General features: G+C 36.3%; 1 protein-coding gene across 2 annotated transcripts; it reads left to right on the top strand.

The window, feature by feature from the left end:
- Window positions 1–60: 60 nt before the first annotated feature.
- On the top strand, window positions 61–6,623 carry RO60 (Ro60, Y RNA binding protein). Of its 2 annotated transcripts, XM_088524379.1 has the most exons (9): window positions 61–88; window positions 831–1,430; window positions 1,949–2,169; window positions 2,421–2,567; window positions 3,023–3,160; window positions 3,474–3,590; window positions 4,297–4,410; window positions 4,828–4,974; window positions 6,186–6,623. In XM_088524379.1, the coding sequence occupies exons 2-9, from the start codon at window positions 851–853 to the stop codon at window positions 6,336–6,338; spliced, it is 1,617 nt and encodes a 538-aa protein (XP_088380505.1). In that variant the 5' UTR covers window positions 61–88; window positions 831–850; the 3' UTR covers window positions 6,339–6,623. The 2 variants fall into 2 exon arrangements, with proteins under 2 accessions (XP_088380505.1, XP_088380506.1); XM_088524380.1 differs by lacking the exon at window positions 61–88 and having other exon boundaries at window positions 778–1,430.
- The last annotated feature ends 6,482 nt before the right edge of the window (window positions 6,624–13,105 follow it).

Raw genomic sequence — 13,105 nt, 5'->3', positions numbered from 1 at the left:
CGGGGCGCGGCGCGGCCGCATCCGGCGCTCGCAGCGAGGGCGGGAGGCGCCGCGCGGGGCGGCCCCGGGGCCGCGGCCTCCCACGCGGGTGCGCGCGGGACCCCCGCGACGGCCGGGGCGGGGAGTGGCGGGGGGTCCCGCGGGGGCTGCGGGCGGGGCGGGAACGGGAGCGTGAGGAGAGGGACGCGGAGCGGCCCCGGCTGGGCCCCGTTATCCCCCGCTACCCCCTATTTATGTAACGGCGGCTCCGGCACCTCCCGGAGGGTCTTTTGACTCCGGAGCAGCTAAGCGGCTTTTCCGCCGCACCCTGGGGGCTTTAAGCAAAGAGGGGTTACCTGCTTGTTTTATTTTTTATTAGTTGAATTAAGCAAATTCTGAAGTAGAACTTTTGAGCAAGTCAGTAGCTTTGTGCAGCCTGGTACCCAGCGTGGGAGTGTTCAGTTTCTGGCTCGGGAAGTGCTTTGGTGACATCGCTGCTGAGGCAGGGACGCTTCTGCCGGGCAGCGCAGCAGCTCCTGGCTTTGTCACAGCTGCAGGTTTTGTCCTGCACGGGGGTTTTGTTTAAGAACACAGGCAAGTGAGACAGCAAAGACTTTCCTGAAGTCATTCCTTAGAATCCTTAGTGCAGTGCTAACACCAGGCTTTGGAGGACTTTTTTTCCCCCTAATGGATATATTTGCAGGTTTAGAGTACACTTTATATTAAAATTATAAAGGGAAAAAATATGGGTGTATAGATATGATATATTTACTGGGTTAATGAGTGGTCAAAGAATATAGTCAACAAGTTTTCCCAGTAGTTTGTAATAAACTTTACTATGTTTCCAGCAGATTTCTTAGACGTGTGAACAATGGAGGAAGAGGGAAACCAAATGCAATCCCTGCATGAAAAGGAGGTGCCGAATGCCGAAAGTGGCTACGTGTGGCATGTCACCGATATGAATCGGCTACATCGTTTCCTGTGTTTTGGTTCAGAAGGTGGAACTTACTCTGTCAAGGAGCAGAAGCTGGGCTATGAAAGTGCAGAAGCTTTAATAAGACTGATTGAAGAGGGTAGAGGTTGTGATGTTGTTCAGGAAATAAAGACTTTCAGTCAAGAGGGAAGAGCGGCAAAACAGGAGCCGCTGCTTTTTGCGCTTGCAATTTGTTCACAGTGTTCTGATGCAAAAACTAAACAAGCGGCGTTTAAAGCAGTTCCTGAAGTGTGTGACGTGCCAGCCCATCTCTTTACTTTCATCCAATTCAAAAAAGATCTGAAGGAGGGCATGAAATGTGGCATTTGGGGCCGGGCACTACGAAAAGCTGTTGCAGATTGGTACAATGGAAGGAATGGCATGGCTGCTGCTCTGGCAGTTACAAAATATAAACAAAGAAGTGGTTGGTCTCATAAAGATCTTCTGAGGTTGTCCCACCTGAAACCTGCCAGTGAAGGTAATAACTTCTTGTTTATCTGAAATACTATGTTTTAATCCTCTCTTATTTATAATGCTGCTGTGGCAGAAGCCAAAATACCCCGTGGTAGCACGATGATGTCTAAGCGATGTTATGCCGTAAATTATATTTAGAAAAAAAAATGATCACGTCAGAAATCATACCTTTGTTCATGTTAAGGGAAGATAAAATAATCAACTTCCAGTAATTTGTCTCTGTCATTTACAAATGATACTTTTTCATTATTCAGGAGGATCTGTTGGTTTGGAATATGTTGGGATATGTTTGGAATATGACTTCCATAGAAAGTAGGATAATAAATAAAACAACTGCTCAAAGTTGTGTGTGGTTACAGAACTGGCTGTTTTTCAGGCCCACCGTATTTGTAGCTAGTTAACAAGTCTGGGAAGGAACCCTGAAAAAAACAAATCAAAACTGCTAGCTGGTTTGCTTGTTAAAATAATAAATGCCAATACGAAGATGGTAATTCTTTTTGGAATGTTTTTCTTTTTCAATAGGAATTTCCGTAGTTACTAAATATATCACCAAAGGGTGGAAAGATGTCCAGGAGATGTATAAAGACAAAGCAGTTTCTGCTGACACTGAAAAGCTTTTGAAGTATCTGGAGGCTGTGGAGAAAGTGAAACGCACAAAAGATGAGTTGGAAGTTACTCATTTGATAGAGGAATATGGTTTAGTTAGAGAGCATCTGCTGACAAATCATCTGAAATCTAAAGAAGTAAGTAAGTTTCTGTACCTATTACTCTATAGAGTAATACTTTTCGGAGTGTTTAGTATAGATTTCCATAAAAAATAACTTATGCAAGTTTTTTTTTTTTTTTCAAATTAATAGGTAAGTATTTAAATAGCTTAAATAGTGAAGATAGTTGCATAAGATAGATATTTATTTGGAATACATATGTTAATTCAGGATGCCAATTCTTGTATTTAAGATTTTTTTTTCTTTTATTATTCTTTCTTTGATGATAGGTATGGAAGGCACTGTTGAAGGACATGTCCATTTCTGCAGTGTTGAGAAATTTGGGAAAGATGACAGCCAATTCAGTGCTTGAACCAGGAGGTTCAGAAGTAGCAATAGTGTGTGAAAGACTGGGGAATGAGAAACTACTAAAAAAGGTAAGAATTTTTTGATAATCAGTGCTTGTCTTTTTGATTTTAATCTCTTCCTAGGCTATATCTCTTCAGATAACTTTACAAAATACAAATAATGCCTACTGAGAAATGTGTAGTTTATTCATTTTCAAAGATGAAGTGGAATACTTGTGCTTTTCTTTTGAAATATCATAGAGGAGTCAATAGGGACTTCACCACTATTCCTGAAAGAACTGTCCTAGTTAAGTGTATTGACAGCTAGGATCTTTTCTTAGATGAGGGCTATGGCAAATATTGCCAGCTGGATTCATCTGTTGCTTCTTGAGTGTTAAAATTTAGAATCAGCAATATGAACTTTTAAAGTAAGTGGAAGCCACTAAAATGGAATATCTGTAGTGGGTTCTTATTTGTTACTTTCTTTTGTCTTTTTAAAGTAGGAGTTCAGATTTTTTATAATTGTTGATGTATTTTGCTTGTAGGGTAGAATACATCCACTCCATATTTTGGTTGCACTAGAAACCTATAAAGCTGGACATGGAAGTAGAGGGAAACTTTGGTGGCGTCCTGATGAAGACATTTTAGCAGCCTTAGATGCTTCATTTTACAAAACTTTCAAGGTAATATTGTTCATCAAGTTTTTGAAGAAATCTCTGAGTTCTTAAGGTTTAGATGAATAACTGTGGTGGATAACCTGTTCAAAACCTTATAACAAAAAACAAAAACACAACCCAACTTGGGAAGTGGGGCTTTGTTTTATTTATTTTTGTTTATTTCTTTTTTTTTATTCAAACAAACACAACCTCATAACACTGAGCTTTTGGTAATGTTACTGTCCTAATGTGGTCCCAGAAACTTTCAGGGTTGAAAGCAGGAGCAGAAATTGGAAATTAATTTATTAGTGTGTGTATTTGTTTTCTTTTTGTATTTTAGACAATTGAACCAACAGGAAAACGCTTCTTAGTTGCAGTTGATGTCAGTGCATCAATGACACAGAAAGTTTTGGGCAGTGTTCTCAACGCTAGTACGGTTGCTGCAGCCATGTGTATGGTGAGTAGTTCTTTAATTTGTGACTATCTGAATTCTCTTGTATGCAAAGGTAGCATGTCTCCTTTTTTGATACAAAAGTAGTCTAGAAATTGAAGGAAGTGTCTACATGGTTTTTTGCTCAGGCACAGGTTACGTGGCTTAGTATGACTTTGTGCCTCCTCATTAGACCTGCAGCTTGGTGTTACTGCAGCCGCATTCAGTAACGTTAAAGAGAAGCAGTCAGGCTTTCCCTTAGCTGATAGTAACTCTTAAGAAATATTCAGAAGCCTTGACAATAACATGCACGTTAGACTAAGAAGTTTGGGAGAATGTGGGTGTGTGAATTGGAGTTGTCAGCATGGACTTTATGTCACTCTTTCCTTCCCCTTTACCTGAGCTTCTAAAACTTCTGAATTTTTTGTTACAGAACAGTGGTTCTGGTTTGTGGTTTTTTTTTTTTTTTTTTAAAAAAAAGTTGTCTCCCATGTTGAAGAGAGGAAGAGAGGGAAGTATCCTATTTTACAGTGATTAGAGCTATTCATCTCTGATCTTTGCATTGCCAATTTGCAGTAATATTACAAACTCAAGTGTGGAGTGAGCATTAGTGTGTATAAGGAACCGTGCTGATTTATATGTAAACAGAAAGGAACACTTATTGAATTACTTGATTCAGGCGTTCAAAATTCTAGATAGTGTAACTAATATATTTTTTCCTCCTCTTTTGCAGGTTGTAGCACGTACCGAGAAGGATTCCCATGTTATTGCCTTTTCACATGAAGTGGTCCCCTGCCCAGTGACAGCTGATATGACATTACCTCAGCTATTAATGAAAATGTATGAAGTATGTAAAAACAGAAGACAAAACAAAACCTCTACTGCTAATATCACAGTTTAGATGTATCTGCAGTAGTTGCATTCTGTTTTCTGTGTTTCTTTTATGTTTGTATAGTAAAACATTTTGGATATTTTTTTTTACTTCCCTTCTACTTAAAGCAAATCTAACAATTTTCAGCTACCTAAAAATTAAACATTGCAATTAGAATGTCAGTTAGTTCACAGTGATCTCATTGTTAATTAATTTGAAAAGGATGCCTTAAAACAACTGGACAGAACTGAAGTGAAATGAGTAAGTGAACTGAGGTTCAACAAAGAAACCGCTGTATAATAAAATATGAAGCTTATGTAAAACATTCACTGCTTACCAATTTCTGTACTAATGTGTTCTATGAGTAATATTTTCTTTTTCTTTCGTCCTTAGATTCCAATGGGTACCACAGATTGTTCCCTTCCCATGATATGGGCTCAAAAGACGCAAACAGCTGCTGATATCTTTATGGTATTTACTGATAACGAGACCTTTGCTGGAAATACTCATCCTGCAGTGGCCCTTAGGGAATACAGGGAGGTAAGTAAGTGTCTGGCTGCTTACAGTTGATGCATATGGTGCAAAATAAAGACTTGTTGTAAAAACATTTTAGGGGCTTTATTAGTTGTGGCTGTATGCAGTAAATATTAATCTAAGTGTTGCTAAAAAAGGAAATATTCTACAACAAGGTAGAGTTAATAGCAGTATTCGCATATATTTGAACTCATTAAATTGCTGTAAGAATTTGTATTGATCTTACATTGCTGTGAATACTGGAATATCACTAAAAATGTATTTTGTATTCAGCAAATGTCTGCATTACTGTATGCTATATCTAATTGATAGAATCATTTGTTGGATAATGAAATTCTGCTCACAGAATATTAAAAATTCAACTTTGATCCCTGGAGTAGATTTCACAAAGTTGAATGAAATAATAAAACTAGCCCATAGGGGAGTTGTCAAGAGGATGAGGTGATAGCAAGCTTGGAAAAAGAACTCATTTATGTTTTTAGGAGGCTACTAAAGTTTAAGTGGAGCAAGCTCCTATTCTTTAGAAGTTTTTCATTCTTTATAACATCTGTAGACCTTTTCTTCTAATATTGCTTGAAATTAAGCTTCTTAAAAATTTTCTACAAATAGATATATATTACAGATGGTTATTTGAACAGGAAACAGTGTTTTATGTTTTATGAGAACTATTTATCAATTTTTTGCAAACATACATGTTTGGGAGGACATGTCCAACCAGTTGAAATTAATACTAAGATCTTTATCTCACTTGATGGGTCCTTGTTACAGAGTTCTTCTGTTGAGATTAGTTCTCATTCCTACATTTGTGCCTTAAACAAAGAGTTCCTGTTCATACAGCGTTCATAGCACATGCTTTGAATTACCTTACAGACTACGGTCCTGCAGATAGAGCTCATCTAGCTAAATCGTCCAGGCCAAAACTGTTGTATTTATTTAACTAACACTTGGAAATTGTTGTTTTAGATAAAAATACACTCTTTTGATGCCTCCTTGATTATTTGATAACTCTTACAGAAAGTTTTACATTGTAAATAGTCTATGAATCTTAAAATTCTAGTAAAGTCGCGTTAAAATACCTCACTGAAATTATTTCAATTGTCACAACATCACTAGTTTCTATGAGGATGCATTTTCAAATAGTGAGGGATAGGAAAGTACTCTGCAATGTTCCTATGTATGTGGCTTCTGAAAATATCCTTTTTCTTTTGTCCCTCTAGAATATGGGTATTCCTGCTAAACTTATTGTTTGTGGAATGACATCGAGTGGTTTTACTATCGCAGACCCGGATGACAAAGGCATGTTGGATATATGTGGCTTTGATTCAGGAGCTTTGGATGTTATTCGAAACTTCACTTTGGATTTGATTTAATTTTGTTAGCATCTGGTCTTCCTGGTGGGTCCATTGCTGGGAACTGACTTCACCCTGGGAACTCCCAGCCAAATATGCTTTATTAGAATATGGCACAGCATATACATATCAGAACGTTACCTTCTTGTAAAGGGAAAACAAGAAAAGCAGATGAGAAATCATTTCTTCTTTTCCTGTTGCACACAGTATCAAGTAACAGTGGGAAGCTTGCTAAAAGTAGCTACAGGGTTACATAATATGTAATTTAATTTCATTTATAATAGTGTATGAATACAGTGCTTTTTTATTATTATATTTTTTCCCTCCTGTCACTTTGGAATGCTTTTTTGCAAAAGTAAATTGATGAGTTTCTTCTGGGATGGGGCATAAAAGTGGGTTAGTCTTTTAATAATGTCAGTTTAACAACTCAATTGGGAGGGATTTTTCTTTTTCCTTCTTTTTTCTTAATCTTTGTATTTTAAACAAGTTACTACGGTTCAAAGTACTACAATTGAAAATGCTGTGTCTAAAAAAGACATGCTTTCAGGCACATGTGAGACCATGTAACTGTGATGCAGTATAAAAGATACCTGATGAAATTTTATACTGATAACACTGAAAGTAGCAGAACTCGTGGTAATCGTTTCTCTTAGAAAGATTATTATCTGGATTTTCAGGATAAAATGTTATTTTTTTAATATGAATTGAGGAATAGGTACAACAGTTTCAGAAGTGCTGTTATAAAATTGATGTGCTTTGCAGGAAATTTAACAAACTTGGTAGTAGCGAAAGAGGTTGGAAATGACTTGGAAGGCAGATTCAGCACCCGTTTCAACTTCAGGTAGCATCAGAACACTTTCAGTGAGGAAAATCAACAAGTGCATGTGTCTTAACTTACTCTTTAAAGTTAAGTGGTAACAACCAGAAACAAATCAGTTCCGTTTTTAAGAGAATAATGTATTTAATGATACAGAAACAAATTTCTTAACAAGAGTATATGATTTTTTATCTCTTTATAGATTAATATTGCTTCTGATTTCTTAACCTAACATTTTTCAAAACTACCTCCAGTTTATAGTGAGCACTTCTTTTTTTTTTTTTTTTCTGAAATGTACAGTTGCCTCCTCCATGTTCTCAAAATCTTGTTTAGGAAGAGATTGAAACTGGATTTTTTTTATTTGTTTTTAGTCTGATAGTAAGAAGATAGTAAGGAGAAAGTAAGGAGAAAGCTAGTGAATTTCTTAGCCCTTTGGGACAGGAATTGATAGCAATTCATGTGTATGCGTATTTAAGTGTGTATGTGTGTATGTTTGTATGTGAGTTGGGGGGAATTAAAGGATCTCTTCAGTGGATCACAAATTTAGATGAAAGGGGTTTTTTTAGTGATGTTTTTACACAGTCCCTTAAGACGTATGTATGTCAGTCTTTCTAATGCCAATTCTGGCTCTTTTAAACACTGAATTTGTTGTTAATTTGAAAATGACTATAGCTTATGATAATAAGCCTATTGTGGTAACTTGCATGAAGGACCATTATTTTCTGCTTAAAAGAAAAAAAAAGACTTTTAAATGTAAAAAACTGACTGTAAATTCAAAGTTTTGCATTCCGTAGGATGGATATCTTCTTTGGTGCTATCTAAAATGCAAAATTGATTGTATGTTGCTGCAAGGATTCTGCTACGTACTCATACTGTACTAACAAGTAAAGTAGTGTGGAAAGCCTCGTGTGACATGAATCTCCAAAAACACTATTGTTTCAAAACTAGGGCTTAACAAATTGATGGTAGGAGTGTGAGCTTTCAGTGCAGATGAGTGTGGTTGCTTCTGGATTATCACGGCTATTAAAATACAGCTGTGATAAAATGCTTGAAGACTGCAGGATTAACAGGAAGACTGCAGGACTAGCAGGAATTTTTCAGGTGACACCCCCAAAATAAAAGATCCTACAAAAACTGAGAAATAGCACTTCGAGTTTGAAAATTAGCTACTTTCTCTTAAAAGTTTTTACCAATTTTAGTAACCTTGCTAATTGTGAATATGGTCACCATGAATATGGGGAACAAACTGACTTGCTCAATGTATGTTATTCCAAGTAAATGCACTGATGTTTCAGGCCTGTTTATTTGGCACTAATATGTTTTAAATGATGAAAACATTAAATTACTACCCCAAACAATCTATTTGGATGTTTAGTGCGAAGCTAGACATGTTGAAAATAGCAGGTAGATGTGTAATTTTTAAAAGTATTTTTTCTTATGTGAAGTAGTATTTGTGGAGTAATTAGTATTATTTTGGACTAAATATGGAAAAAAAAATCTAAGTAACTTTGTGCAGTTTTTACATAAATTTACTGCAAATAAAAGTGCTAGCTTAGACTAATCAGATTGAAGATTTAGAGTAGTGCTGCATCGTTGAAAGCAGCCCGCTTTAAGTACAAATACTTGAACTAGAGTTAAAGTGATGGTGAAAATTTCAGTAGGACGTTTAGAAACTGTAACAACTTGTATCTCTCGACATTGCATAGCTCTGACAGCTGTGTTACAGATTGTATCCTGTCGTCCATGCTGGAGTCCCTAACGTGCTCGAAGGCATTTCACCACGTTCTCTAAACTAAAAAGTACCATTGTGGCAGAATACAGTATTCTGAATGGTTTGGCTGTACTAACGTAAAACTAGCACCAATGAGACCATGTTGTTTTCTGCCTCCCCCAGCTTTCTCACGGTTGATTATGTGTAGAATTCACTGCGTCCTTCTCAGAAAGATGAAAACAGAAATTAAAATTGTTTGTCTTCGTAGGGGCGTTTTCTGAGCTTCACAGACATGTGTCTGGCAGGTTTTGGGAGCAGTGCAGGATGGTTGATGTTACCTGAATCATTTAAGGTTTCCACATAGAAGAAACACTGAAGTAAGTGCTCACAGCTGAAACTTCGCAGCCTGTGCACTGCCCCTTGTCCCCACCATTTTCTATCTGTATTGTTAGTGCCCTACAGTGAGGAGTGTGCAATATGATGCTGTATATTCTTTATCCTTAGACTGGATCTTTTTCATCTGTCCATATGTTGAGGCTTGGAGGATAGCGTGACTCACTTGCCATAACATAAATTTGTCTTGGTTTTAGTTTTTAATTATTATAATTAAACTGTTGTTTCTCCAAAATGATATACAGACATGTAAGGAGGCAATAATTACTGTAATGCTTAAGAAGAAGAAAAAGAAGGTGAGCTGAAGTAAAGTTGCTAAACTTAGGAGTTAACTGAGCATACTGTAAGCCACTTCTTTCACCAGTCAGGAGGCAAGACCCTTAAAAGTCAACGTTGTTTGCATTGGAGGAAGCCTTTGGCGGACAAAACAAAAGAGGGGCTATAATGCACACTGCAGTTTATCAGTAAAAATAGAAAAATACAAATATTGTGATAACTTTATTCAAAATTTGTAAGTCTCAGTGCAGACTGAAGATGTAGACGGGGTCAACACTGGTTTCCTGATGTCTGACTGAATTACTAGGATGTCAGTCTGACATTCATTTCATTGTGATGACATTAACAGTTCTCACAATCTTAGACATAGTAGTCTAATACTCTTTGTATTCAGGCACTTTAGCTTTAAGTAAAGGATGTAACATTTAGAAGCACAGGAGAGGTATAACAACCATCTGTCCGGAAGGCTGTCACTGCTGGACTTCAGAGACCAGGTTTCTGCATGGAGTGATGCAGTCAAAGTGCGGAGACGGGAGACACTAACCCGAGGTTTCTTAAGAGTTGTTTAACACCTACATCAGCTTTGTGTAATAAACTGAATAAGGACCAATATCTTTGCCAAGAATTAGAATTTTTGCCAGATATTTTGAACCTTTAACAATGAAGAGGAGAGAACTTGTATGCAGGCAATATAGGTATCTTTACAATCCGGTGGGATTTTTTGTTTTGATTTTTAATCATCTAAACATAAGCTAGTTTTTCAGTCAGCAGGGCCAGTCTGCTTAACTGACCACTGTGCAATGGCCACTATAACTAGGCATAAAATTACTTGCTGCTTAAAACCACTTTTAAACGTGTTTGATAAATATAATAATTGGACTTTAGTTTTCTTTTTGTATTTTTTTGGAGGGAGTCCATAAATGAGTTTGTCTTTAAAAGGTCCATAGGCAATAAAGTATATATTCTTGGCTTTAAAAGTTCACAAGTGGTTTTGGAAATGTATTTTAATAATAGCTTTATCTAAAAAAAAACAAAAAAAACAAAAAAAAAACACGAAAACCACTAGCAAAATGTCTTTCTCCACTCTAAAAATGTCGTGCTGCTTAATGATGCATCTCTAGCTAGTAGCAAGCCAGATCAGAAGCGTTGCTATTGGTTCCAGTTCCTTTAGCTTCCCTCTTACCTTTTCTCTTTGTCCTTTTTTTGCCTGTTGATGTTGGATTTTTTTTTCCTTTCACATCTCCTTGACACCTCTCATTTACACTAGACTTTCATTTCCTCTAAAACTTATTCATGTTTTTCGTGCTTTTGTTCTTAGTCTACCTGTCTAGAGGGGCACATGGTGATGCTGGCTTAGCTGCGTAACTTGCACTAAACCTGACATCATATTGATTTTAAAAAGTAGTCACATTTTTCTTTTTTTTTTGTTTGTATAAATCCCTCAGAAATATTAAATTTGCTGTATCAGTCCATTTTTTATGGAAGTAGATAAGGAACAGTAGCAGTTTTTTTCTGAAAAAAAATATTTATATTAAAAAAAGTGGATTTAGTCTTGTAAAATAACCCTTTCGTATTGGCTTGCGTAAATTTAAAGCTTCTCTTTAGCATTTGTTCAGTGGGCAGGAGCTTTCCATTCTGTTGAATATTAGCAAGTTGCTGTTATCTACAGACATAGGGAAATGTTTAAATGGATATTCTTGATACATGGGCAACTTCTTTGCAGTATTGGATAGAGAAAATTGTTAAAGAATAGTATGTGGATGCAAACCTGAGCAAAGATGCATTTTTGTTTTGCTTTTAGACAGCATTTAATTGGGCTTATGGGTTTTTTAGCTATTCACAGTGGTTCACAGTGGATAAATACGCTGTAAGTAAATTGTTTCAAGGATTTATGGCTGGAAGAAAGGGGTTTTCATCACATTGTGATAGAACATAATATATAACACTGAGTTAAGGGTGATGGGGAAAATGTAAATCCCAACAATGGTATGTGCTGCTCTGAGTGCTAAGATTAAGATGAGCCATTATCAGCAGGAGCTATAGTGTCTTCAGATATTGTCTATCCATTAGGATTTATATTTCTGATACTGTAAACTGAGGGTTTTTTTTTTTCCCCTTTAGGTATTTCTGCATTCTGAATTTAAGTTTAAAAATATATATGCATATGTATATATATGGCACATAAAAAAATAAAAAAATGCTTCATTAAGAAATAATGAGCAGAAATAGCTGTTTTGCTATTGTTACCAGCTGCTTAGTTAAGCACAAAAGTCTATTCTATTACATTCTCGTATAATAAGTGCAGTTCTACTCTTAAAAATGAAAAAAAGCAGCAACAGATGTTGCGTGTAGAAGCAGCAGATCGGTGCATTCACAGCTCCCTCCATCTGCTGAGTCCAATAGCTTGAGATGTTTGTACCCAGCTTCTCACATTTCTTAGGAGGAAGGTATTTGGGCTGGATGAGCACATATGTCCTAAATAGCATCACTATTATAAATCTAATTGCTATTGCAGAATCTTTTAGTGGGTCATGTTTAGCATTGAGATTCCAAGTTGAATCTGTGAAGGCAAACATTATTTTAAGAAAAAACAGCTTTCTCTTGGAGATATTCCTAAACAAACAAACAAAAAAATACAGACGTCTTTAATGACAATATTTGAATCCATTTTTTCAGAGTAGAATCACACTTTAGCTGCCATATCATGTTTAAGTAACTTAAATATAATGTGGCTTTTTGCCATCCACAAATGAAGGCACCGTTGCTGCTACTTTTTATGAAATGGTACAAAGTTAATGAGAAAACGTTTGGATGGGGAGCCTTAACATTGTAAAAATAATAAGCCTAATTAACCCTTTGAGTGCCTTAAGAGATACTTAACTTTAATAAATGGGCACTCATTAGTATCTGCAGGCATATTACATGCTTTCTCAGTTGTTAATGAAATTTTGCCTTAGATGACAAAGTCCTGACATTCCTGAACTGCAGAACTCAAAGGGTTATTTTAGACTGTTTTTTTTTCTTTTTTTCTAAATGAGGAATAAAATGACGAGTCTTTGAAAAATTCCTTTTTTTTTTTTTTGGTTGCATAATGGATTTACCAGCCTTCAAGTGCAAAAGCTAATCTGAAAAAAACCATAACTGGCCTAAAAATTCTATGTGTATACTTGGTTACCAGCATATGTGCAAAATAAATTGTGTTAGTAATTGTGGATTTAAGGGAGAGATACATTTATATGTGTTTAACTTGATGAGTGTGTCCTTGTAAACAATTTTAATAAGGCAGTGTTGGAACTAGCAAAACGTAGTAAACTGCAATAATGAAGATATAACAGGGTCAGTGTGTTTAGTTAGCTCATTACATGTGTTAAAGATGCACTGTGCAGAGAAGTTTATATTGAAGACTTTCTACAAGTTAATACATGTATTTCACACTTGCATCACAAATAATGAATTCTTCAAATTCAGGCTTTTTTTTAATATTTCAGTTATCTGAGCTGAAGATAAATTTGATACTTTATTTTCTTGAGGGCAGAAAGTAGTTTAGATGCTTGTGGTACCCAAAACGAGACTACAGGAGCCTTATTCACA

The sequence above is a fragment of the Tinamus guttatus genome, unplaced genomic scaffold (genome assembly GCF_059628265.1).
Source record: "Tinamus guttatus ecotype Peru unplaced genomic scaffold, ASM5962826v1 Tinamus_guttatus_pri_ptg000211l, whole genome shotgun sequence".
In the NCBI taxonomy this organism is placed as follows: Eukaryota; Metazoa; Chordata; class Aves; order Tinamiformes; family Tinamidae; genus Tinamus; species Tinamus guttatus.
The sequence above is the reverse complement of the archived record's forward strand: the minus strand, read 5'-3'. Positions and strand labels throughout refer to the sequence as shown.

Excerpts from the sequence above, each read along its gene's own strand:
- RO60 (XM_088524379.1), top strand. The coding sequence starts at position 851 with ATGGAGGAAGAGGGAAACCAAATGCAATCCCTGCATGAAAAGGAGGTG. Across the intron at positions 1,431-1,948 it reads CCTGAAACCTGCCAGTGAAG|GAATTTCCGTAGTTACTAAA; the intron begins GTAATAACTTCT and ends CTTTTTCAATAG. Across the intron at positions 4,411-4,827 it reads TATTAATGAAAATGTATGAA|ATTCCAATGGGTACCACAGA; the intron begins GTATGTAAAAAC and ends TTTCGTCCTTAG.